At 35.1% G+C, this 27,574-nt stretch overlaps 1 protein-coding gene across 3 annotated transcripts in view; it reads right to left on the bottom strand.

Annotated features, from left to right (window-relative positions):
* The window catches only part of LOC123632464 (phospholipid-transporting ATPase ABCA3-like), a 65,705-nt gene extending 38,602 nt beyond the window's left edge, over positions 1 to 27,103 (bottom strand). For 2 of the 3 annotated variants that reach the window (XM_045542755.1, XM_045542758.1), the window contains exons 1-11: positions 26,975 to 27,103; positions 26,054 to 26,232; positions 25,174 to 25,308; positions 23,009 to 23,138; positions 20,163 to 20,317; positions 19,576 to 19,731; positions 19,034 to 19,244; positions 13,862 to 14,012; positions 7,207 to 7,305; positions 6,738 to 6,903; positions 5,501 to 5,795 (exon numbers count right to left, since the gene is read on the bottom strand). In XM_045542755.1, the coding sequence (XP_045398711.1) occupies positions 5,501 to 5,795; positions 6,738 to 6,903; positions 7,207 to 7,305; positions 13,862 to 14,012; positions 19,034 to 19,244; positions 19,576 to 19,731; positions 20,163 to 20,317; positions 23,009 to 23,138; positions 25,174 to 25,308; positions 26,054 to 26,232; positions 26,975 to 27,065 (1,768 nt within the window). In that variant the 5' untranslated portion in view covers positions 27,066 to 27,103. The remainder of the gene's footprint in view (positions 1 to 5,500; positions 5,796 to 6,737; positions 6,904 to 7,206; positions 7,306 to 13,861; positions 14,013 to 19,033; positions 19,245 to 19,575; positions 19,732 to 20,162; positions 20,318 to 23,008; positions 23,139 to 25,173; positions 25,309 to 26,053; positions 26,233 to 26,974) is intronic. The other variant, XM_045542757.1, reaches the window with a different exon arrangement.
* Between the last annotated feature and the right edge of the window lie 471 nt (positions 27,104 to 27,574).

Below are 27,574 nucleotides of genomic sequence, written 5' to 3'. Positions count from 1 at the left end.
TTGAATATGTACAAATTTCACCTACAATAATAAAAGGCTAACAAAGAAAAATCACGAAATTGTACAAATCTATGGAGAAAAATACTTTTGAGAAAACTCAACATCCATTCATAATAAAAACTCTGAGAAAAATAGGAATAAGGTAGAACTTCCTTAACTTTATATAGAGTAGCTAAAAAAAAAAAAATCCTCACAGTTAACATTATGCTTAGTAGAGAAAGACTCACACTTTTCCTCCCTAAAATTGGGAACAAGGAAAAATGTCCACTCTCACCACTCTGATTTAACCTAGTGATGGAAATTGTATCCAGTGTTAATAAAGTATAAATACGAAATAAAAGGTACAGAGATTACAAAGGAAGAAATAAAAGTGCTTTGATTTGCAGATAACATGATTGTCTACATAGAAAATTACACAAGGAACCAACAAGAAAAAATTCTAGAACTAATGAGTTCATCAAAGTTATAGGATACAAGATAAACATGTTAAGAATAAAAATTGCATTTTATATACTAGAATAAGCATATGGACACTGAAATGTAAAGTATAATATTTATGTTCATTCTAAATATGTAAGTATCAATATGTAATATGTATATGTAAGTATCAATATGTAAGTATAAATTTAACAAAACATATATAGGACTTATATGTGGAAAACTACACAGAACTGATGAAAGAAATCATAGAAGTCCTAAATAAAGGGTGGGACATAGTGTGCTCATGGATTGAAAGATTCAACATAGTAAAGATGTCAATTCTCCTCAAATTAATATATAGATTTAATCTAACTTCTAACAAAATTCCAAGTTTTGTTAGTCTACCAGCTTTAAAGGGTGGCACTGGTGAAGAACTAGATACACAGATTAATGAAATAGAGAACCCAAAAATAGACCCACAGATGCCCAACTCATTTTTGAAAGGTACACAATGATTAAATGGATATTGCCACTCAATAAATGGAGCAACTGTTGCTGGAGCAATTGGACATCCATAGGTACAAATATAAAATCAGATACAAAACCATCCTTATATTGTCATCTAATCTTTGACAAAGCAGGCAAAAATATACACTGGGGTAAAGAATCCTTATTCAATAAATGGTGCTGAGAAAATTGGATAGCCACATATACAAGGCTGAAACAGGATCTACATCTCTTACCTCAACACAAATTAATTCACAATGGATAACAGACTTAAACCTAAGGCATGAAACTATAAGAATTCTAGAAGAAAATGTTGGAAAAACTCTTAAAAGATATCAGCCTAGACAAAAAAATTTATGACAACCCTCAAAGCAATCACAGAAACAACAAAAATAAATAGATGGGAACTGATCAAATAAAGCTTCTGCACAGCCAGGGACACAATCAATAGAGTAAACAGACAACCTATAGAATGGGAGAAAATATTTGCATGCTATACATCTGATAAGGAGCTGATAAACAGAATCTACAAAGAACTCAAGAAAATCAGCAAGTACAATCAAACAACTCCATTAAAAAGTGGGCAAAAGACATGAACAAAAACTTTTCAAAAGAAGATAGACTAATGGCCAGCAGACACATGAAAAAATGCTTAATGTCTCTATTCATCAAAGAAATGCCAATTAAAACCACAATGAGATGTCACCTAAGTCCAGTGAGAATGGCTCTTATCAAAAAGTCCCAAAACAGGCCGGGCGCAGTGGCTCATGCATGTAATCCTAGCCCTCTGGGAGGCCGAGGCGGGTGGATCGCTCAAGGTCAGGAGTTCGAGACCAGCCTGAGCGAGACCTCGTCTCTACTAAAAATAGAAATAAAAATTATCTGGACAACTAAAAAATATATATAGGAAAAAAATTAGCTGGGCATGGTGGCGCATGCCTGTAGTCCCAACTACTCGAGAGGCTGAGGCAGTAGGATCGCTTAAGCCCAGGAGTTTGAGGTTGCTGTAGCTAGGCTGACACCAGGGCACTCACTCTAGCCTGGGCAACAAAGTGAGACTCTGTCTCAAAAAAAAAAAAAAGAAAGAAAAAAAAAGTCCCAAAACGACACTTGCTGGCGAGGATGCGGAGAGAAAGGTACACTTATACACTGTTGGTGGAACTGGAAACTAGTAAAACCTCTAATGGAAAGTAGTATGGCAATACCTTGAAGAATGAAAAGTAGACCTACCATTTCATCCTGCAAATCCCACTTCTAGGCATTTACTCAAAGGAAAAAAAGACATTTTATAAAAAAGACAATTATGGTTGAATGTTTACAGCAGCACAATTCACAATCGCAAAGATGTGGAATCAACCCAAATGCCCATGAATACATGAGTGGGTTAATAAAATGTAGTATGTTTATACCACAGAGCACTACTCAGCCACAAAAAAATGGTGATCTAGTATCCGTTTTAGTAACCTGGATGGAACTGGAGGCCATTCTTCTAAGTGAAGTATCACAAGAATGGAAAAACAAACACCACATGTACTCAATACTAAATTGGAATCAATTGATCAACACTTCTGTGCACGTATGGAAGTAAAATTCAAGGGAAATCAAGTATGTGGGAAGAGGGGGAGGAGGGGATAGGTAAATTTACACCTAACAGGTACATACAGTACACACTAACCGGGAGAAGGGCACACTTATAAATTCAACTCAAACTGTACAAAAGCAAATTATGTAACCAAAATGTACGTACCCTGTAAAATTCTAAAGAGAGAGAGAAAAGAATGAATAAGCTCCCATCTCTTCCTCTTCCTAACCTCATGACCTCATCTAAGCCCAATTACCTCGCAAAGGCCCTGCCTCTAAATACCATTACATGGAGTGTTAGGGCTCCAGGTAACAAATGATTTTGGGGGGGACACAAACAGATGGAAGTATTTTGTATCTTGAGTATAGCGATGTCAATATCCTGTTTGTAATACTGTACTATAGTTCTGTAAGATGTTACCCTTAGTACCTAGGATCTCTCAATGTTATTTTTCACAACTGTCCATCTACCATTATTCGACATAAAAATTGAATTAAAAGATCAAACTCAGTGTTACTGGTTCTTACTCTCCTCAACATATAAAGACAAAACGATTTATTATGACAGAGGAACAAATCTATTTAGTCCACTTCTGATAAATCTTTTGAACCTATCATTTTTCCTTCAGCCTTACTATTTTGTAGGTCCTTATCCTCTTTTGCCTAGACTATCACAGTTATAGTGCAGCTGACTTTTTTGACTCTAGTATCTCCTCTTTTCAAATTTTCCCCTATACTCAACTCAATTTGGTAAGGTTATATCTAATTATGATTATGTGCCAGGAATTGAGTTAGGTTAGAGATGTAAAGGAAGTCTTTGTCTCCCCGCGGTCTAATTTGAGAGACAGATAAAAAATGTACATTTGAACTGAATTGTAATTCAATGTGATACATTCTCCCAAAGAGGCATGCATCTAAATTATGAAAGAAGAGGAAATACTTAGTTCTGTCAGGGAAAGCACGTGGCATTTTATCAGTTATTGAGATAGAATACCTTTCTAAAGCTCATATCCACTTATTTCATCACTTTGCATAAAAAGTTGACAGTGATTTCCTCTGTGCTAATGCATATAGTACTCAAGAAAAAAATTAAAGATGAGAAATTACCTAGAACTCTATTTCCTCATTGGAAAACATTTTCCTGTAGTTTGGGGAAAAAGAATGAGCAAGTTCTGAAGGATTTCTTGCCCTTTCTTTACCTTAAAAATAAGGTTAAAAAAGGCACAGAATTTGGAATACATAAGCCATATAAAATTAGTAGAAATTATAAAGGGTTCTGTGGCTAGGATAATTAAAGCAAAACTTAAAATTTAAGTTTCTTTCTTTCTTTCTTTTTTTTTTTGAGACAAAGTCTTGCTCTGTTGCCCAGGCTAGAGTCAGTACCGTGGCGTCAGCCTAGCTCACAGCAACCTCAAACTGTTGAGCTTAAGCGATCCTCCTGCCTCAGCCTCCCAAGTAGCTGGGACTACAGGCATGCGCCGCCATGCCTGGCTAATTTTTTCTACATATATTTTTAGTTGGACATATAATTTCTATTTTTAGTAGAGACGGGGTCTCACTCTTGCTCAGGCTGGTTTCGAACTCCTGACCTTGAGCGATCCACCCGCCTCGGCCTCCCAGAGTGCTAGGATTACAGGCGTGAGCCACCGCGCCCAGCCAAAATTTAAGTTTCTTAAAGCAAACTTGGTCTGGCTGAGCCTAAAGAGTATCTCTCCACGCTTAGATCATTTTTAGCAATGAGCAGATAATATTTTATTGAAAATAGATATCGATCATGGGGCTTCTGTATTATTCTACTGTAATTTTAGTCATGTTACAATAAAGCATTTTCAGTTAATAATTTTACATTTTTAAATTCGTAAATGGTAGACTGCAATACAAAAATAATCATTTTATGATCAGGACGCTTTCTTTATCCTCTTTCTTTATTGTGTGACCTTGGTTAAAAAAATGCTCATCTATTATTCTTTCAAGGGAGGGACAAATAATTATAATCAGCCAATCTATTATTTGTAGGTTGTTGAATCAAGATCATGTTGATAAGGAACAATCAACACTTCCAAATGTATTTTCATCCCTTACAACAAAACCTGAAGGAGAGAAAGAAAATAAAATCAGGCTTCCTAATCTTGCAGGCTGTTTGCTAACTTTAAGGAACACTGTCCATTAGGTGGCAGTTAAAGGAAAAATATCCAGTATCTGGGAGGAAATAATTACATTTGAAAGACAGCAGATTTTATGTTCAGAGAGGTAATATGGTGCATGAGTGTTAAGTTTTTAGGTGCAAGGCAGATAAGGTTAAATTCAAGTCTCTGTATTTACTAGATGTCTGATTTGGGGAAAATTACTTGAATTCCTCAAATATCAGTGCTCCTCATTTAATTGAGGGTAATAAAAGTACCTACCAAATAGGGTGATTACTCAGATTAAATGACAGGCAGGTAGTGCTTAGCAGGGATTTTTAAAAAATGCTCAGTAAATGTAAACTATTATTATTACTATCTTAAAAATAAATATGTTTTTAGGAGCTACCCCACTAAGACTTCAGTATTCCTGTTTTACATATGACCAGTCTAGAAGACTGAAGAATAGCTTGCAAGACATGGGACCACCATTCCACGCATAAGATATACTGTATTCTGGCCAGCACCTTTTAAATACTTCATTCTTAATTTTTCAGTGAAATTTATTTTGGCACTTTTGGTTTTTTTTTTTTTTTTTTTTTTTTTACTTTGAAAGGAACAATAAATGCCTTGTAGACAACCCACAGCCAAAGTGCCTACAGTAATAATTAACTTTTGAGACTAGTCACTTTTAAAAGAGGCTATTCCTTGACTTTAATTTAATGGCGTCTAAGATATTGGTAACTAGCAGGAAAAGAATGCAGCAGGTAGCCAAACACTATAGTTAAGATCCTTCTTTGGAAGTAACACAAGCAGACCATCTCTAAGAGCAGTCTTTTTCTTTTTTTTTTTCCCCTAATGAACCTTACCTTGCACCTTCTTAATTCTTTGGTTCTTAATCTTTAGAAGATTCTTAAGGTTTTTAAAGAAATATTGAGACATAGAAGAATTTCCAGAAATAGAAATAGGCATGATGGTTTGGCCATATTCACTTAAATCCATCGTCCTGATGGTATCTCCCTGTGCGAAGTCATCAATACTCAAGAGTAAGGCACAGGAACCTAAAAGTCCCAGTATCTGTACCAAAACCAGTTTCCAGCTGCGACAACTGAACATCACCCTCTTTAGGAACATGGCATGGAACTGCTGGTTGTAGAGAGAAAACTAAAGAAAGAAGAGAGGAACATACCATTACAATAGTCATAAACAGGTCATTCATGTTGGAATCCATGCTTTGAAATTTTATGGTACGAACATATAAAAGTGTTATGGTATAAACACATAGTTTATATAAATAAATACTTGGAACAGAACATAACCATAGCATGCCAGTGCACAATAATATGATCAGTCTATTCTTTGTATAAGGCAGGGGTCAACAAACTAAGGCCTGACTTTGTAAACAAAGTTTTACTGGAACATAGATATGTCCATTTATTTCTGTATTGCCATGGTGGTTTTTGTGCTCTAATGACAGAGATGAGTAATTATGACAGAGACCAGATGGCCCACATGCCTTCAGTATTTGTTATCTAGTCACACAAGGTTTGCTGACTTTCGCTATTATTAAAAAATGTTTAAGGCTTGGCTTTAGATATGACACACAAAATCTCAAAAGGATCATTTTCCTCAGACTCCTGACAGCAAAGAAAATTTCTTTTTTACAGAAGAAATACATAATCAGAAGGAGAAGAGAAGAAATGTTTGGCAACTCAAAGAGATTTCAGATTGCAGAAAATCACACTGAATAGGGAATGATCCCTTATGCAGTAGCAATTTCTACTGCAAAAACTTAAAATACTTAAAGTATTGTGCACATTTTATTACTAAAAATCAGGTTCACCATTACCTTTACTCTGGCTTCAATAAACCAACAAAGTTTGGGGTTACTAATTTGGAAAAAATATATATTCTGAGACAGAAAAAAAAAGAACTAAGGAATAACAATGGTGAAAGTAAACAGCTTATATCTTTATCTAGAACCCGCCACGTCTGCATTAGAAATTTAATTAGATTGTGGTACAGACTGTTTCACATCTGGTTGACGAAATGTGCCTTTTGCACTCCAACCAAGTATACACCATGTTTTTTAGTAAAGGTGCTCACCCCAGCATTAAAACTAATAGGAGGGCTTTCATTTTGGGTGGGAGAGTCTACTTTCTCAGCATTTCTTGACATATTTGTATTCTGGTTCCCGATGGAGACTTTGCTCATCTGGACGGGAGGCTGCATAGATCCTGTATCTGTGATTGAATCTTCCAACTGGCCAACCCTATATTAAAAAAAAATGTACAAAGCATTTTATTTCAACTTTATCCTGATATATATGTTTGGAGAATATGAGTTGCAATCACCAACTCAGAAGGCTCCTTGGTTTGCTCATTGCCTGGCAGGAACATTATTTGGAGGCAACACAGTTAACTACGGTATTAATAGAACAATGGCTCCCAAACATCCCTGATTGCCCTTAAATTTCTATTGTGTAAAATCTGAAAGTTTGGTGAGTTTACAAAAGGAACTAAGGCATGGTCCCTCCCCTCCAAGGTTTTTCTTTTCCCTATATATTGTTACCTACTTAAGGAAAACTTCTTCCATGGTAGTGACAGAGGCACCAAAGCTAACAATGCCCAACTCTTCTTGTCTTTCTTCCAGATCAGTAAACAGAGCTTCAAATCTAAAAGTAGAAGAGGAAGAGAAAAAGTTATCACCACACTAGATGATTTTCATATTTATATCTTTTTATTCTAAATTGATTTCCCCTCAGCAGGGGGGAAAATGTACATCATTCTTCACTGCGATGCTTATTGTAACTTTATGCCTCCTAGTAAATCAGACAGGTGGGACAAACAGAGAGAAAGAAGCAAGCAAATTTCTATAGCAATTTATTTTCTGAATTTTGTACAAGGCACACATATTAATTTCATAAGTAAAAGAAAAAGAATATGGGTGAATCCACTCAGTTCCTGGATACACATATTATTGCTCTTCTAATACAATTATCAATAGACTCTATGTATTAATAACTTCAGCTAGTTGACATGAGTTATCTTATCACACACATATATGCTATGGTTCTTATTACTCAGTAAATAAAAAAAAGAAAATGATACTCAATAGGAAAAAAAGACACTTAAAAATAGAAAATAGAGTAAGTGCAGTAAAACTTGAAATTTTAGAGAGAACCATGTGCTTAAATATCCAGAGAACTCTATAGAAGTAGAGCCATACGTAATGTGGAGACATCAAGACTTTTAAAGAACAGTTTTCAGGGGAATACCTTACGGTGTTCAAAAGATTGTTTTTGTCAGAAGCCTCCAGTTCTCAAAATCATCTCTATCACATTCCCAATGAAGTGCGATTGAACCTCTCTTCGCACACTCTCAGCATTAAGGGAACTAAAAATTGCCTCTTTCGGAAAATTTACCAAAATTTCCTCCATAGACAAGCTTAAATTCTCTCTAGTACTGCACAGTAGCTCTAATCTTACACTTTGAGGTTATGTAGAACAGGTGTAATCCCCCTACCTGACAGCCTTTGACAGGTTTTATGTTCATTTCCTCCTACGTTTGTTCATTCCCAAAGCATGGCTTTTCAACTAGGGTTTATCCACATCTTTTTTTTCTTTTACTTTACTCATGAAATTAATATGTTTGCATTATACACAATTCAGAAAATAAATATACAAAGAAAATAAAAGTTATCACAATGCTATCCCCCATAGATAACCAATGTTAACACACTGATATTTTGTCATAATTACTCATTTTTGTTTCTTTTAGCTTTACACAGTATATGACAAAATTAGAATTAAACTTTGTACTGCTTTAAAATGCGTTAACATGGCACAAAGTAGTGATAAACCAAATATCCATCAACAGATCAATGAATAATGGTATGAATATTTGATAGAATAAGATCTAATTAAAATGTAGTATAGATTTCTCCACAATCATTTTATAAATGAAGAAATCCTATAGGTTCTAACACAGAAAGTTGACCAAGAAATGCTAAGTGAATAAAGCAAGATTCAGTACATTGGTATGGTAGGATCCCGTTTTTGCAAAACTGTTATTACTATTGTACACATGTCAATATATGCATGTAATGTTCCTGAAAAATACACAAACTCTTCTCAGAGATTATTTCTATAGAGTGATTATGTGAGACTTTCACTTTCTACTTCATATACTCCAGAAATAAATAAGCTCTTTAATTTTGTCATCATGCAACCATATATAGATTAGCCAACTCTAGGTTCCTTAGTAATGAAGTAATCAGTAAACAAAACCAAGTAATAATAAATAAATAATAAAATATATTTTATGAGCCAACCTTATTATGAAGTCATATTATGAATCTGACCAGAGTATACCTGTTTTTTTAATTATATAAGTTTATATACCTGCAGTAGACCTGTTTTCTAATTATATAGGTTTCATTTTATGTTATACATAATACATATTTAATAAATACAATTATACAGGTAATATATATTATCTTTGGGGGAATATAAAAAGGAAAAGAAAAAATATCTGACTATTCCAAGTGTATCCCTGTTAACATTTGATGTATTTCCTTCTATCCATTACATATATTCTTAGATCATTAGTTTTTTTTTTTTTTTTTTTGGTCTTGCTCTATCACCTGGGTAAAGTATAGTGGCATCATCATAGCTCACTGCAACCTCAAACTCCTGGGCTCAAGCAATCCTCCTACCTCAGCCTCCCGAGTAGCTGGGACTACAGGTGCGTGCCACCACATCCAGCTAATTTCTCTACTTTTGTTTTTTTTTTTAATAGAGATGGAGTTGGTTTCACTCTTGCTCAGGCTGGTCATCAGATTTTTAATTTTACTTATTTTCTAAGGTACATCATATATAAAGTACACTAATTACAAATGAATTTTTACATATGTACCTACCTGGATAACATCCAGATGAGAATATTTCCAACATCCACAAGGGGATTTCAGCATGCCCCTTCCTGGTCAATAACCTCAACTGTGCGTGCACGCGCGCGCGCGCCGCGCGCGCGCACACACACACACACACACACACACACACACACAATGGACAGTAACAGTTATTTTAGGATTCTACAACTAAAGATCGGTTTTGCCTTTTCTTGAACTTCATATAAATGGCATCTTATAGTCTTTACTTTTTTGCCCACCACAATGTCTGTGAGATTTCTTCCTGTTGTTGAATATCCCACCAGAATTCATTCTTTTTTATTGCTGAGTAATATTCATCCATATTCCTACTAATGGATGTTTTGGTTGGTTTTGTGTTTGGAGCTATTATGAATAAAGTGGCTGTGAATATAAACATTCTTTTACGTGTCTTCTGATGAACTTGTGTCTTCTAGGTATACACTGGGAGTAAAATTATTGGGTCATAGGATAAGAACATATTTGGTTTAGTGAAAATGACCAAATATTTCACAAAGCAGTTTTACCATTTTACACTTCTATCAGCAATGAGATCCAATTTCCACCTTCACATGCTACAGTCTGCCCTTTTTACATTTACCCATTCTGGTGGGTGTGTAGTGGTAAAGTAATGTTCTCTTCTCATTCTTTGCAATTTTGCTCACATTTCTGGGAAGAATTTTTGACATAGTCTTCTCTTTAATTAATTCTGTTATTTTCTGCCATGACTATTTCCTCAGTTTTTTAATAGCCAATCAAAAATTTTATCTCATTTTTCCTCTTCAAAACTGCTTGGTCTAGATTCAGTGTCCTCTTTAACTTGATTGAGATTTTAAAGCAGAGAGTTTCAAAAGTTTTCTATTTCTGCAGTACACTTATTTTCAGGGTTGACATTTATGCTTTCTGTGATCCTATTCTTCCAAAATGTGGTATCTTTTGTACAGTTCATTCGTTTTCTCCCACCCTTATGAAAATACACTAATTTGTCCAGGACTTCTAATTATATAGAACTTTAAGGGGAAATTCTGTCTAAGACTGAGGGGTGATTCTGCCTGATTCAGTGATTTCTCTTCTAAGTTCTTGTTCTAGTGTTTTTTTCCCCCCATAATCAACTTTGGGATCACTGGTGCCAATTTGTGATGTTTAAAATTAAAATGAGATTGGCATTTCTCAAGTTTTCTAACATTACGATATAGATGGAAAAATACAGGTTGTGGAGATAAACGGGCTATGTTTGATCTCAGCCCATGTCACTAATTACTATTTGATTTAATCTTTTCATTTGATTTACAATTGAGTTAATGTTACTATTTAATCTTTCTAATCTTACAAATCATCATATCATTTTTAAAAAGGCAAAATAAGCACACGTTTTATGTTCTCATTTGTCACAATGTTATTTCCGTTTAACATTTATTCCTTTACGATCACTTTATAGTGATGTGAGAGGCTCAAATGTATTTCATCCTAGCTTGGAGGCTTGAACTTATTTGCATCTATGATAATCACCCTGAAAATCTTTTTGTTTGTTCATGTCTTTTAAAGTAAAAGGCAATTCTCTTTGATCAAAAAGATTGAATCCAAACAAGAGCTGAGGAATTTTGCTTCCTGGATGACAACACTGAAGCTTCTTTTCCTTGACATTCTTGGTCAAGATACTAATTTTAGATTTTTCTTTTTATTATTGCTATATCCAAACTTCAAAATTCCATACCTTTAATACAAGTGTAAGAAGAAATCAGGACACTTCAAAAGAGGCGTCGCCAAAGCAGAACTCATCCAATAAGATTTCATCTGGATCTATTGTGTTCACATTTAATTTTCTTTCTGTTTATTTCTGATGAACCTGCTGGTCCTAATCTCAAATACTAGCTCTGTCTTTGCTCTACCACATACATTTTTATAACCCTCATATATCTTTCCAACTTTTCTAGCTCAGGAGCCAACCTTGCTCAACCTTGCACAACACTCCAAACTCAAAAAAGAACAATGATGTTACCACTTTTAAGACTTCCTTTGAATAACCCATTTGGGGGTGCTAAACTTTCTAATGATATTATGTATCAGCTCTCTTATTTACTGGATTTTAGGTATTATCCTATTTTTCTTTATATTTGGGATCTTGTGGTCAGGTTTTCATTTTTGAAGCTTCTAAACATTCTTGAGTAACCTTTTAACTATGCAATCTTGCTTCTCTAGATGCCTTCAAATTTTGGTATGTGTCTGGATCTACCAAGTTCCTTCCGTCTTTGATGCCATGAAGTCTACCACGATATGGTAAATCCCCCAAAGGTATCTGACATGCTTTTTCCCCCCTTCAACCAACATATTCTTGCCTATCAGAATTAGATTTAGAGTAACAGCTTCTTTCTCTTTCTATCTTTATAGCAAGTGTAAATGTTGGCAAGAAAAGTCAGGAACATGTCAGAAGACTTGCTTTGGGGCAAATAAGACATGTCTTACAAGTCTATACTCGAATTATTCCCTTTACTGAGTAATATTGCTTAAACTCTGTATCAGGAATACCTCCTTTTAGCTTGTAGAAGTTTCACAAATTCCAATATTATTTAACTTGTTTCTTTCTCCTTCTACTGTCACTCACTGGTTTTCCTGTACCTTTCTGCCTCCTAGTTCGAGAATTTTAAGCATATGAAGATTCCCTGATATGTAGCACTATTCTGATAGATTATACTCTTACATATATGTTCCTTTGAAGTGCTGGATATCATTCCACTGCCATATTCTAAACTTAAGTTTCATTCTAACGAGTCTCAGCATGGTTTTATAACACAACAAATTACAACACTGTTTTAAAATTTCAAAATTACTTTCCTTGTGAGATACAATGAATTGGAATACAGGTAACATGTGATTAAAAATCATCTCTTTTTCTCTTCAATATTATTTATTCATGCAAATAAATACATACTATAACAGTGTCTGGCAGAAGCTCAATTACTGTTAGCCATCAAAATTTTAGCTGGAAAGGAAAAATAAAATTTAACCATAATTTCATTCTTTTCATGTTATACTCTGAAATAACTAGATTTAGAGGTATTTCTTTTCCTTATAATTTTTCTTCTTCCCACTTTTCTTAATTTAAAACTCTGTTAGAGAAAACTTCATTCTGAGCAAACATATTCTTCTGCAAATTCATGATTTTCATTTTATGCTGTAATGAGTCTATTATTTCATATCTGGATTTATGGCCCAGAAATCTACAATTAGTTGTTCACCTCCTAGTGCTTCTTCCTATTTCTCTCTTCAGTCCAAATGATTAGTAAGAAGATATGATAAAACATCATCTGCTTCCAAATCTTTCCATTCCTTGTTTTAGAAATAATCTTAACATGGTGTTCCTGATCTTGTCTGAAAACGTCATTTGTGTTCGTATGAATCAGAACAGGCAGATAGCATGATAAGTTTATGCAAGGGCTTTATCTGTGTATCTCCTTCAAATAGATTCTGTAGCTCCAGAGGGGTCATAACTATCAGCCAGGGCTATGGCACCAACATAAAACCTGCCTCCCGCCTTGGCTGAATGAATCAACTACCTTGTAACTCAAAGGATACATATCTAGAATTTTCTTTCCAATTATTTTTTTATATTTCATTCTCTCGCTCCAGTTTATGACTAGGGTCTTGGTTCTACTCGTCTGTCTGATCATGCTGCCTCTTCTCAACAACTTTCTGATTTAATGAATAAACAAAATTCAAATGGTGCAGTGCCTTTTCCTTCTCTTTTTTCTTTATGACACATTCCTGGAAAAGGAGAAATTAACATCCTTCATATTCTTTATGAATATGACAACTGGCTTCAACCTGGGAATACCAAAGCAAGTACTTACTTATATATGTCACCGACGAGTATGCTTTGTTTCCACCTTCTGTTTCTAGGATGGTTATCCCAGGAAGAGTTATTATTCTTTGTGACACTCTTTGAGGAATAATTTGGCTAACTAGCACATTCAAACTGCCTGTTTCCTCTGGGTTCTTGTCATCCTGACTCCAAGAGCCACCATCTAAGCCATCTCATTTTTTTCTCTCATTATCTTAATATTTCCCTTCACCCCACTCACCAGGAGTAATTTTTACTTTTCCAACAACATACCATCAGTTATCACCAATTAACACCAGCAAACTGCAGCCATTAGGTAGCATCTCTCTCTTTAGCGGAGGATTTTTACCTTATTAAATAAACTCTACCTGCTAAGCCTGAAGAAACTAGGAAAAGTAACAGTGACTTCTGGCTATCTAAAAATCATCCATTTAGCACTCTCTCTATATATATATATCCATACCTGTATATATACTCTTTCGGTAGAATAAATGATAATTCAGTTCCAACATTGTTCTCCAAAGTGGCTGTTGGTGTATAATAATGAATCAATCTTGAGATTCCGTCAACATCACAACCAGGTGCCTTCACCAGGACTATATGGTATCCCACACCTGAGAAAATCCATTTAGAGAAACAAATAAAACAATTTCGCACTTCCCATACTCTTGTGAGACCATCCTAGACTTTCCATGGCTTGGTGAGTAAGAAGAAGATAGGGTGTGTCACAAATCATCTGAGAACCTAATAAATATTTCTTTCAAAATTTCATTATTTTTTTTAGGGACTGATAATGATCTGGATTATATAACAAGATAGAGTGAAGATAGTACTGAAAGCGTCTGTTATCTGCCTTCTCATCCTATTGACATTGAAATCTGAGACAATGAGATTAATATTCATTAAAAAGATATTTATTGGGTGCCTATTATATTCCAGGCAGTAAATAAGTCAGATAAAAATTCTATCCTTCTGTTGAGCCTAAGAATACTGAGTTATAGAAATGCCCCTTGTATTTCTGGAGACAAGATTTGATTTCAGAAGTCAAATAAGGCTTTGCCTTAAAGAAAAAAGAAATGTGTTGGTTCAAAAGCTGCCTCGTCTCAGGAGGGCGTCTCCTTGGTCAGTAATAGCTGCACTTCAAAGAGACAGCTGTAAACTGGGCCTATGGTTCTCACCTGTTTTGAAAGACAAGACAGGCCTCTTCCTAGAGCCATGGGTTGCCGGAGCTGACAAAGACCCCCGGAGATGAGAGCTGATCAGAGAGATATGCTAATGCCCAAGCTGGGCCCAGAAGGAACCCTGCCATTAAAGTAATTAACACAAAGCACAGCTCATGTTGACTTCTGAGATCATCTCTGTCCCCAAGAACACAATCACCGGAGCCAAGATGTCTCTGTTTTTTGCTAAAGTAATAACCTTATGAGAAAACTAAGAAGTTTGCCCCAAGAAGATTTTATAACTCATTGTTCCCCTAGTTAGAGTTAGTTAAAGGATCTGTAGTAGCCTTTTAGAAGACTTTGACCCTAAAGCAAACTGCCTGTTAGTATGTAAATGGGCAATGGGAGCTTGTATCTACCCTATGTAATACCTGTGTGGAGTTTCAGTCTTTGATATATTTTTGGCGGGAAGAAATATATCCATCCGGATACCCTCCTTTTATCTATTTTCATAAACCTTTACTTTATAAACTGTATCTTTGGCTTTGTGTATTATTACTATTATTTCTGTTTCCTACTATTTTTTCATCCTTTGCGATGACCCCTGCCTGAGACACCTGATCGGAAGAAAAAACCTCTTCGTGGGGAGTGTAGCTAACTCCCTGCATCCTTCAGAGATCTGAGAAATCCTCCTAAAGCACTTTGTGTTTTCACTAGGTACATTTCACTGGCCTTCATGAAGGTTGGGGTGGTATAGGGTAGCAGAGAAAAATCCCTCTGGGCACTCCAGGACTTTGTGGAAAACACTGAAATAGCATTTTATTCACAACATCTGTCATAAGACAAAAATTACAAAACATGCAAAGAAATGAAGATATAACCCTGCTCAGAACAGGAAGCTAATTATATTTGAGCCTGATACAAAGCAGTGTTGGGAACAAGAAAGTTGTGGGAAACAGAGGCAGGGGACTTTTCCCACTGTGGGGTCACACACAGACAAAGACTTTAAAACCACCATCTCATCTGAATGATTCGTAAAGATCTAAAGGAAGACATGGAAAAAGCAGAAAAACAATGTGTGAACTAAATGAGGTTATCAATAAAGAGACAGAAAGTATAAAAAGGAACCAAAAAGGCATGGAGCTAAAAAGTACAAAAACTGAAATAAAAAAATACACTAGAGGTGTTCAAAAGCAGAGATGATCAAGTAGAGGAAAGTAACAGTGAACCTGAGGATGGGACAATTGAAATTATATATGCTGAGGAACAGAAAAAAAATCATGAAGAAAAGTGATCAGCATCTAAAGGACCTAAGGGACAACAAGAAGATGAACATACATATAGTGGGACTTCAGACGGCGAAGAGAGTGAGAAAATGGCAGGAAGAATATTTGAAGAAATACCAGCTTAAAACTCTCCAAATTTGATAAAAAAACATGAATCTAAAAACTCCCAAAGCTCATTGAACTCCATGTAGGATAAAATCAAAGAGACTCACACCAAGGCACATTATTAATCAAACTGTCAAAAGGCAAAGAAAAAGAGAGTATCTTGAAAGAAGCAAGAAAGAAGCAACACGTCACACACCAGGGATCTGAAATAAGATTACCAGTTAATTTCTCATTAGAAATCTTCATGGCCAGAAGGCAATGGGTTGATATATTCAACGTGCTGAAAAAAAAAAATTGGCTGGGTGATATTAGCAAGACGGAGAAATAGGAAGCCCTGGACCCTCCTGCCCCCCTACAAACACAAATTTAACAACAATTCAGAGGCTGTGGCGGCAGGATCACTCAAGGTCAGGAGTTCGACACCAGCCTGAGCAAGAGCGAGACCCCTGTCTCTACTAAAAATAGAAAGAAATGATCTGGACAGCTAAAAATATATACAGAAAAAAATTAGCCGGGCATGGTGGCACATGCCTGTAGTCCCAGCTACTTGGGAGGCTGAGGCAGAAGGATTGATTGCTTGAACCCAGGAGTTTGAGGTTGCTGTGAGCTAGGCTGATGCCAAGAATGGTTGAAAAACTCAAGATACTGTCTTGCCATAATCTCTACCCCAGCGTATCATCGTACAATCAGGACAAAATCCACAGCTTCCAGCTTCTCCCTGGAGAGAGAAAGAAGTGCACCATTCATCCAGTGCCCCAATTTTCTAGGAACTAAGCAGAGAATTGGAGTGCTGTGAAGACAGGACATACTTTACCCACCTGGGGCCAGTGAGAACAGAGGCAGTGATCTGGGCTGGCAGTCATCTTAGCAACTCCTTCCCCACCCCGACCCCAGCTCACCATAGAGCTTGTTGAACTACAGTCCCTAGCTTCTCTCTTGGGAGGTAAAGAGGTACACAGTATATCAAACACCCCAACTTTTATGGGGGTTATAAGAAGACTGGGTTATGTCTATCCTATCTTAGATCACTAACAAGACATAAGATACAGCCATCTGAAGCCAATAAGAGCAGAGATGGCAGTTTAGGCTGTCATTTGTCATAGTGACTTGCACCAACTCAGCAGAGTGAGTGTATGGAAAACCCTAGTTCCAAGCTTATACCTGGAGAGGGAGAGAGGGAAAGAGGTACACAATGCGTTCTGTAGCCCAATTTATCTGGCACTGCTTGAAGAACTGGCTTCAATCTCACCTGTCTCAGAGTGTTGATAGGACCCTACATACTCTAGATGCTTTGGAGCTACTGAAAACAAAGAAAATGGGTTGGGCTAGCATGAAAGTTTAGAGGCTCCCAGAATCTCAGTCCAGGATGATTGGGGAGGGTTTCCTCTAGTACAAGGCCAGTCTATGAAGAAAGAAAGAGATGGCTATTTTGTTTAATGAATACATACAAACATTGTGAATCAAGGAAAATGAAAAAACAGGGAAATATCTTCCAAATAAAGGAACAATATAAATCATCATAACTGAGCCTAATAAAATGGAGAGATATAATTTACCTGACAGAGAATTTAAAATAACTCATAAAGATGCTCCCTGAGGTCAAGAGAATAATAAATGAATAAAGTGAGAATTTCAACAAAGAGACAGAAAAGTTTTAAAAGCACCAAACAGAAACCATGGAACTAAAAATATAATAACTGAACTGAAAAATTTACTAGATGGGTTTAAGAGTCGACTACATCAAACAGTAGAAAGAATCAGCAAACTCAAAGTCAAGTCACTGAATATGGAGCAAGTGAAAATCTCAAATATATTGATTGATATAAAATATTACAAGCACTTAGGAGGATCTTTTACTAGAACACAAACACAATCTTTAACCAAATACTCCAATACTAAATACCAAAATACTCCACTATTAAGTATTTTTATCCAAGATAAATTTTTACTCAAGAGATTTTTTTATGTTTATGGCACATTTGTTTATGATATTTGAAAACCAGAAATGACCTAAAACAACATAAAAATTCATGAAGATTAGAATGTATGTACTATTGATACATGCAACAATATAGGTAAATTGCAAATACATTGTGACAAAGTAAAGAAATCACAAAGAAAAAAATATAGTGTATCATTCATTTATATGACACTGAAAAACAGGCAAACTAATATATGGGAATAGAATCAGAAAGGAATTTCCTCTAGGAGAGAGGAACTGATGGAAAGAGGTTCAAAGAAACTTTCTAAAGTCATGGAACTGTTTAGTGTCTTGTTTTTCTTGCAGTCAAATAAGTACATAAAATTGTAAAAACTCATTGAGTTGAACATTTAAGATCTATCTATTTCACTGTGTATGTTATACTTCAATTTAAAAAAATTCTTCCTTGATAAGAGCATTTCTTCTGGAGAGATGGATCATGGACAAGGTAAAAATAAGTTATATATTTTATTAAGTTAGTGTTTAAGGAAAAATCATGAAAAGAAATAAGAAATATTGAGGTGTTAAAATTTTATTTAGGGGGTCAAAGAAGACTGATGCATAGGTAGTTCTAAAAAATGACCTAAAAAATGTAAGGAAGCTATTAGGAGATATTTGATATCTTCAATGTTTAGAAAAATTCTTTAGATTGTAATAAATTACTCTGCTCACATAAAAGCAATTTGACACTGGTTTGGCAAAAAGAAACAAGAAGCAGAGATATACAGTTCCCTGTACTTCCCCTATAATCCATTAATTCATCAAGTTGCCTATCTATTCATCATCCATCATCTACCTACCTCTCTCTCTGTCTCTAATTTTTTTAGACCCACAAATGTATTCAAACAAATTATAATTTAAGTAGAAGCCATATGGAAAAAATGAACATGAATTCTGGATAATATATTAAACACTTAAGTGAGAAATAATTTTGAATTTGAAGAAAATATGACCATTATTTCAAAGGGTTCACAGTTGAACCCTAATTAACAGAACAGAGGAAATCGTTGAATTTTTTGGTAGATAGAAGAAAAAAATAAAACTTATGTTAGAAGAATATTATTAAGGAATCAATATCCTAAGAACAAGCAATGGAGACAGACCATATATTTTTTTCAGGAAAATTGAAGAGCCACAGCACTTGAGGGATCCCTTGACCATGATGGCTATGCGGTCACCCAAGATATCAGCTTCATCCATGTGGTGGGTGGTCAGTAAGATGGCACGATCCTTTTTATACTTCTGAAGGAGATCCCAGGTGACCCTCCTTGAGGCTGCGTCCATGCCGGATGTTGGCTCGTCAAGTATCACTACCTGAAGACCAGAAGAACTCCATGACCATTGTTATATACACTATGTACTGGTGCCACTAGTGTCTTACCAGTTTTCACTTGTTCAGCTAAGCTAAAATAGTAAGTTTAGGAAAAACTAAATTAGGAATGCTGAAATGATTCCAAACCTGTGGCCACGTTATATCAACGAGGTTGATAATGTGAATCAGATTTTCGTTTAGGAGGTTCCTTTTAGAATGTTAGATCTGGATCAGCTCACAAATTTGTGTCAGCTGATTATTTTCGACCAGTTGCAGTGTGCAGGGGAATCTGTCTGTCTGTCTATCTATCTATCATCTATCTGTCTATCTTACCTTGGAGTCCCCTAGAAGTGATATAATGATGGAGAGTTTGCGCTTCATTCCCCCACTCAGTGCCTTTGACATCACATTACGCTTTTCCAGCAGGTTAAAAGCAGACAGCATGTTGTCAGTTTCCTTAGCTCTTGTCTTTTCATGTACTCCTTTTACCTAGAAAGAAGAGACAGAGTTTACATGGTGCTTCTGACTTTATTCTTAGAAATATTTTACAGCAGCGTTTTTTTTCCTTGATTGTCAAATTTTCCTCTTTATTCTTCCATTTTGGGGGAAAATGGGGGTGGGGAAAAAAGGTAGGAAACACCTGCATCAAAATGAAAAAATATTTCTTGTAAGAATAACAAAGGACTTGTAATTGGGTTGCTCCCACCTTTTGGCTATTGTGAATAGCCACACATTGGTGTACAGCAGCTCTTTTCTTATATCATCCACATAGTAGTGTATTCCCTTTGCTTCTCTTTATGTTTAAAGAAGAATTCATGAAAATCAAATTTTGAACTTTATAAGAATAAGGATATCGATAGTTAGCAATCTACTTGAAGTACATGAATAAAGTGGATACAAGGAAAGTGTCTTTGGCTTACCACAGAATAGAAATGCAGGTGTTCTGCTACTGTCAAGTAACTAAACAACAGGTCCTGCTGGGGACATATGCCCAGAAATTTCCTAATCTGCACCATCTGCTTTGAGATGTCCTTTCCAACAACATAGGCCTTTCCACTGGTAGGAGGATAGAGACCTAGAATCAAGCAGAAGACATAACAGAACCTGTGAGAGAATGTGACAACAAACTGCTCATTAGCACTTCAAGTTTGAAATCTACATATGGATTACTCATTAGCATTAACAGTATCTCACACAGGAAAAAATTCTAGAAAATATGGGTTATTTTCGAGGAATGAAATCAGAAATAAATTATTCTGTATTTTTCTGTTTAACTGTATTTTCTAATTTTCCATGAGTATGAATGAGCGCAAATGGCTTGGGTAACAAAAACACAAGAGAGTGTTATATTAGAACATTCCAGCATTGCCATCAGCCATTTGAAATCTATGAATCATGTTATAAGCTTTGCATGACCTTAGACTGTGGGAGAACCTTTTAAAACCTGAATATACAGGTAATAAAACTCTTATGCTTGAAGAATTTAAATTCTACTTGGAGGAGATACAGAGCAACCTAGAATAATTTTAAAATACTTACAAAACATCTATCCATAGCTGTGCTAATTGGTTAAGTTTAATGGGGAAAATATCCCTTTAAACCTGATAACCAATTAATCCTATTTTGCAAACACACAACTAAGAGGATAAATGTGTTCAGAGATGTCCATTACAATGAGAGTGACCATATGTCCCAAATTACCCATTGTCCAGCAGTCCCATTCGTTTTCATATATATTTTAGAGTGCTTATTTTTAATAAATTATTCTAATTTCAATTGACTTAAAATGAGACTATTTGGCTGTTAACCCCTGTGACTTCTCACTGTTGTCATGGACCTTTTCTTCATGATGTTACTAATTTGAACCTTCTCTTTTTCCCTTTTGGTCATTCTAGCTAAAGTTCTGCCAATTTTATTAATCATTCAAATAACCAATTTTAGGTTTAATTAATTTTGTTTAACGTTTTTAATATTCTCTATTTCATTAATTTCCATTCTAATGTTTACTGTTTCCTTCTAATTGCTTTGGGTTTATAGTTTTTTAAGTGTCTTAAAGTGGGAGGTTATATAGTTTGAGAACTTTCTTCTTTTCTTAATGTAGGCATTTAACTCTGAGCATTGCTTAAGCTGCATTTTATATGTTTTGATATGTTGTGTCTTCATTTTCATTCAACTCAAAGTATTTCCTAATTTCCTTTGTGATTTCTTCTTTATTAATTGTTATTTAAGGGTTTGTTGTTCAATTTCCACAAATTTGTGAATTTCTAAAATTTCTTTTTTATTAATTTATAATTTTACTCCATTGTGATCAGTTGGATACTATATTTTATGTGATTTAAATATTTTAAATTAATTGAGGCTTGTTTTATGGCCTACTGTATGGTCTATCCTGGAGAATATTCTGTGCGTAGTTGACTATATATTTTGTTGTTATTGGGTGAAGTGTTTTATAAATGTATAAATAGTCCTGTTAAGTCTATTTAGTGTGTAGCGGTGTTGAAGTCTTCTATTTACTTGTTGATGTTCTGCTTATTTTTTTCTATCCCTTATTGAAAGTGGGGTACTGAAATTTCCAAGTATTGTTTCTGAGTTTGTCTATTTTTCCCTTAAATTCTGCCAGTTTTTGCTTCACATATTTTAAAGCTCTGTTGTTAGGTGCATATGTTCATAATAGTTATAAGTTACTGATGAATTGGTTCTTTTATTATTATAAAATATCCTTCTTTATCTCTAATAAGACTTTTTGTTTTAAAGTTTATTTTAGCTGGTATTTGTATAGACACTCCAGCTTTCTTGCAGTTGCTTTTTTCATGATATGTCTTCTTCCATCCATTTACTTTCACCCTATTTGTATTTTTGAATCTATGGTGTGTCTCCTGTAGACAGCACAGAGTTGGATCTTATCCATCTGACAATCTTTAATTTTTGTAATGAATTGTTTAATCCACTTACATTTAATATGGTTAGTTTTTTTTGTTGATTTTGACAGTTTTTCTTGTTTCACTGGGGTGTGGGCCTTATGAGCCAAAAGTGGAATGTCATTATTATTTTTGCTTAAAAATTCAATGGTAATCTAAAGAAATTTTCATATGTAAGAATTTAAAAATTGTTTCTTATATTTATCAACAATTTTATCATTTCCAGTGCTCTTTTTTTTTTTTTAAGCTAATCTAAGTTTCAGTCTGGAATAATTTACTTTCTGCCTGAAAAACTTTGAATTTCTTGGCTCTCTCTACTCTCTTCTGGGGACAGCCCAAGATATGGTATATCTTGGCAAATGTTCGTGGGTGGGTGAAAAGAATGTGTATTCTGCTGTTGTTGGGTAGGGTAGTCACTAAATGTCAACTGGATCCTGTTGGTTAACAGGGTTGTTAAGTTCTTAAAATCCTTCTTGATTTCTGTCTACTGGTTATATCAATTACTGGGAGAGTGGTGTTGAAGTACACAAATATAATTGCAAATATGTCTTTTTTTTTCAAGTCTATGAGTTTTTGCTTTGACTATTTTGATGCTATCCTTTGACTGCATATATAATAAGAATTGTTATGTCTTCTTCGTGGACTGACCTTTTTATCATTATGTAATGTCCTCTTCTCTCCATCCAAAAATGAATACTAATTTTTAAATTTTATAATAATTATTTGCAAACTTAAAAATAAAGTGGATTATTAAACTATGTATCACAGAAATCACCAAACTGTAAGCATCAAGATGATACATAGAAGTTTCATTCTTTATCTGCCAGTTCTGTGTGAGGATAACCTACCTGAGAGAATGGATAGAGTAGTGGATTTTCCTGCCCCGTTATGTCCTAGAAGAATAGTGATCTGTCCCTTATATAAATTCAAAGACAAGTCCTTTACAGCTATTTTGGTAGTCTTGCGATCTTGGAATACCTGTGGGGATAAAACCCACAGATATTAACTTTATCCCAATCATATTGGAAGAACAAGCACTTGTATCAACCATCTACAGAAGAAAAAATACATCATCAATCTCACGAGGAAAAAAAAAATCCCAACCTCATGAGGAAAAAAGGAATGAAATGGTAAAAAGGAAAAAATAATCTGAAGGCATAACACGAGTTTCAGAATTTTGCAGTCAATCTAAAACATTCCCTGGGAAATCTCATTCATTCCTGCTTTGCTTCAAGTACCATCTTGAAGCTTATAATGCCATAGTCGTCTTCAGTCAATGTCTTTGTCCTAGTCTGGAGAACTTTCAACTGAAAACCTACACATGGATATTCATCTTACATTTCTTACGTGTAGACTAGCAGTGCTTCTGCTTAAGATGTAAAAAGCTGGAAAGAACATCACTCCAGCTCTAGCAACCAGTTAGAAGCTGAATAATCTACAAAATTTTAACTTTTCTTGAGCCCATCAGAGAAGTAAGGTTTGCAAGCAACCAGCTAGCCTGAAATTTAAGAGAGACAGATACTGTCAAGGACAGATGGTCCATGAGAATTTGCTTATCTGGAGAAGACAGGGGCAGTACACAAGCTAGTAAGAACATTTTGGTTAGATTTTTAATAAAAATGAGGTGAAAACAGTTTAAGAAACACAACATTTAAATGGAAGAATTGGGATTCAATCCCATGTCATTCAGAATTAAAGCATATTTTCCTTCCAATACAACCTACTGCTGGTGAAAAAAGATAAATATCTTGTGTAACAGACAAAAAAAATTGTTATTTTTTTTTCACCGTAAACGATTATAGGTGTTTTCTCCAGGTGTCTTTCTTTATACTTTCTTCTCCCTAGACCTAAGCATCAAGCTTGTAACTGCTTATTTGAAATCTCTACTTGCTTAAATATGTAAAGTTTCTAGGTCCAGAATAAAGCTCTTAATTTCCCAAACCTAAATTTAAAAATCAACCCATAAACCAATCAAGTAAACCCTGCATCCTCCCTCCGGTATCTCCAATATCCATAAATTCTCTCACTGACCTCCATTTCCTCAAGCCACAAAACTGATAGCCACATTAGTTTCTTCCTTTTTCCTCAATCACACACCCAACCTATAAGCAAGTCTTCAACTGTGACTCTAAAATATATTTTAAATCTCTACTTCTGTTTTCAGTGCCACAAGCCTAGTCCATGCTGCCATCATATCTCACCTGAGCTACTACAAAAGCCTCCAGTTCATCTTCTGTCTTCCATTCATACTCCTCAAAACGTCCAGAGTGGTCCTGCCTGCCCAAACTCAGCCTGGCACTAGTCTTGAATCAAAATGTAAGTCAGATCGTGCCCCTCTCCTTCATAAAAGGCCTATAATAATCATCAGAACTTAAAATATAAAATTCAAGCTGTACCACAGCCTACAAGGCCCCCTGCGTGATTGATATTATGATGTATCTCCAAACTCATCTAACTCATTGTTCTTGCTTCTTTTAACTTTTATTTTCATTCTTTGACATACAAAGCTCCTTCCCATCTCAGGGTTTTGAATTATTTTTCTGTCTGTTTGAATTTTTTGTCCCTAGTTTTTCAACTGTCTTGCTCATCCCTCTTCATTCTGGTCTCAGCTACTGTCAGGGCACTATTGCAGGTTTGGGTTCCCAGGAAGCACTTCTCAACTAGAAGATTAGAATGTAGTGCCAAAGTTGTCCAAATCAAAATGGAGTCACCTTTGTTTTTTTTTTTAAACCCTGACAAATGAATCTTGGGAAGGCCACAAAGAGAGGCTTCTCATGCATACATGTCTGACATGGTGCTTGTTTTTCCATTCTTGTGATACTTACAAGATATGACTTTTTATTATGCACTTTATAAATTTCATTTTCATTTTTCTCAAAGGAAGCAAACATGATGGCTATTATTGTTTTAATAGCATCTGATCTTTACCTTGGTATTTTTAGTAACAAACATTTACAATGAATTATAAACTAAACTTCAGTCTCACCAAGAATGAGAGATCTGTAAACAGTACCTTGTGCAAATGTTGGATCTGGACACCTATTTCCAAATCAGTAGGTTCAGCTTCAAAATACTTGCTTTGGGGTGTCTCATAAAATTGTTCTGTTTCAGTACTTTTCTCTAATGGTTCCCCAAACCAGTAAGAGCGCTAAGAAGGGAATAAAAATGTAATCACCACCAATGCCATTGAAAAATAAAGCATTAAAAAAAGACTTCAGCCTGTTAGCTTCTGTATTGAAATGGATTGCATAATTTCTTGGCATGAAATTCTGGAGCTAGTTGGCTATAACTGGAATACCCAGGACATAAAAGCAGAATATTCTATTAAAATCGTATCTGTCCAAGAGCCACTAAAGGAAATCACTCATAGCAATTCAGCATTGTATCACTCTCTATCAGATGTTTTCTGAGCAATACATAAGCCAAATATAAAAATGGAAAATATTGAGAAGAGAGGGCAATATATAAACACTGCCCCCCCTTTTCTAAGGTTCTGACTCTAAGGAGATAAAGCAGGTGGTGTGTGCCCAGACATAACTAAACCTCTCCTTGTGAGCATCCAAAGACCCATCATATATGAATGTCTTTATGATAGAGTACAATCATTTATGAAAAACTTTCTTGCAAAGTGATGGGTTACTCACGATTTGTAAAGTTTCAGGCCATTATCTACTATTTCTTATACACACACACACACACATATACACAAAGAGAGAGAGAGAATTAGGAAAAAGCCAGTGAACTGGTATGGCTGGAGTGTAAATAAGAATGGTTCTTTCACTCGATCAGTTGTAGACAGTACAAAATTAATGCATAACAGCTTTTGTAGATATTACAAACCAGGTTCATAATGACTGTGACCTCTTATCAATAACATAGGCATTAGAACTCACCAGTAAGAAAAAGTTCCATGGCTTGGGCACGCCATACTCTCCTGGAAAGACAGCTTCTATGTAGCAGGCCACGAGGCAATATAAGAAGGCATCAAATAAAAACACTCCCAGTAGATAGCCAAAAAAAAAGTCATCCAGTTTAGTTGATGAGAACATGTTACTCCAACTAAGTCCAATTTCTGAGACATAGCAAAAGACATTTCATTAGGTGCCAACTGTGACTAAAGCAGAGTTATTTATTTACATAATAATTAAATAGTGAAGAGAATATGTTGACATCATCTAGAGATTCCTACAGGAGTCAGCTACTTTCTTACACCCTTAGACTTTAGGTTGTCCCAGAGAACATTTGAGTAAGTAAAGTGCTCATGTAAAGTGCTTTCCTTTATACCTCAAACAAGCAAATGATTAGAAATGAATGAAATGAAAATAAAATGTACCAAAAAGTCGGGAAAATAAGCTTTAAGAAAAATAAGACGACCTATGGGTAAAGATGATGGCTCCTCTTTCTCCACTTGTCCTCATGCTAAGTGTTCATTTGAAGATATAATTTTGGAGAAACATAATCTTTGAAAAGTAGAGAGGGATGCTTTCCGTAGGACAGAAGATTAGAAGAATTTTTGCATAGATACCATGCTGAAGGAAAAAGGGAGTTCTTAAAAGCAGACTGTGTCACTTCCTCCCCTATCACTAGACAGCAGGTGGCAACTCCAAAAGTAGAAAGAAGAGGCTCTCACAGACTTGCAGTAAGTTTCTGGAGAGAAGATGGAAGCATTCATGTACTATAGGTGGTCATATAAAGTAGTATAATTTTTTGAAGGATGCTTTAGCAATATTAATCGATATTAAAACTGAATATCCAATAAGATAGCACAGATATATCTACTAGAACATAGAAAAAATTATGAAGTAGATACTCACGCTGTCCTTCCAAGTCGAGTAGATATTTAACTCCCAGTGCCATTGCAAAATTTGAGCTGAGACAGGCAGTCAGCTTCTGGGTGAATGTCATCTGTTCATAGTAGAAAGGGAGGCCAGTAGCTGGAAAGTAGATGGCAAAAAAAAGCATACCTCCAAAAGCAACAGCAAAATTGCCTATAAATAAAAAAATTATAAGGTCAATTTCAGCAGTCTTAAAAAACTTAAAATACAAATATCTTTGTTTTATATCATAAGAGTATACTCAAATAAGCTCTATGAGAAACATGAACTTGTCCGTTTTATTCACCATTATTTCCTCCAACACCTAATACTTAGAACAGAGTAAGTGCTCAAAACATATTTTTTCAATAAATAAAATGCTGAAATATTTGAGAAAATAATTTTTCTATAATTTATCATTATATATGCAGTTACTATATTACAGACCTTAATAAAAATTATATTTTTACTTATTATCACTCAGCTTCAGAAATTATAAATGTAAATACTACTCCTGGAATAATTAGAAGATAACTATATTGTGTTTCTGGACATTATATGAGATTCAATTTCTGTCATGATACTGAGGGAAAAGAAGGA

This window comes from Lemur catta, chromosome 2 (genome assembly GCF_020740605.2).
Source record: "Lemur catta isolate mLemCat1 chromosome 2, mLemCat1.pri, whole genome shotgun sequence".
Classification (NCBI taxonomy): Eukaryota; Metazoa; Chordata; class Mammalia; order Primates; family Lemuridae; genus Lemur; species Lemur catta.
This window is presented reverse-complemented; position numbering and strand designations above follow the sequence as displayed.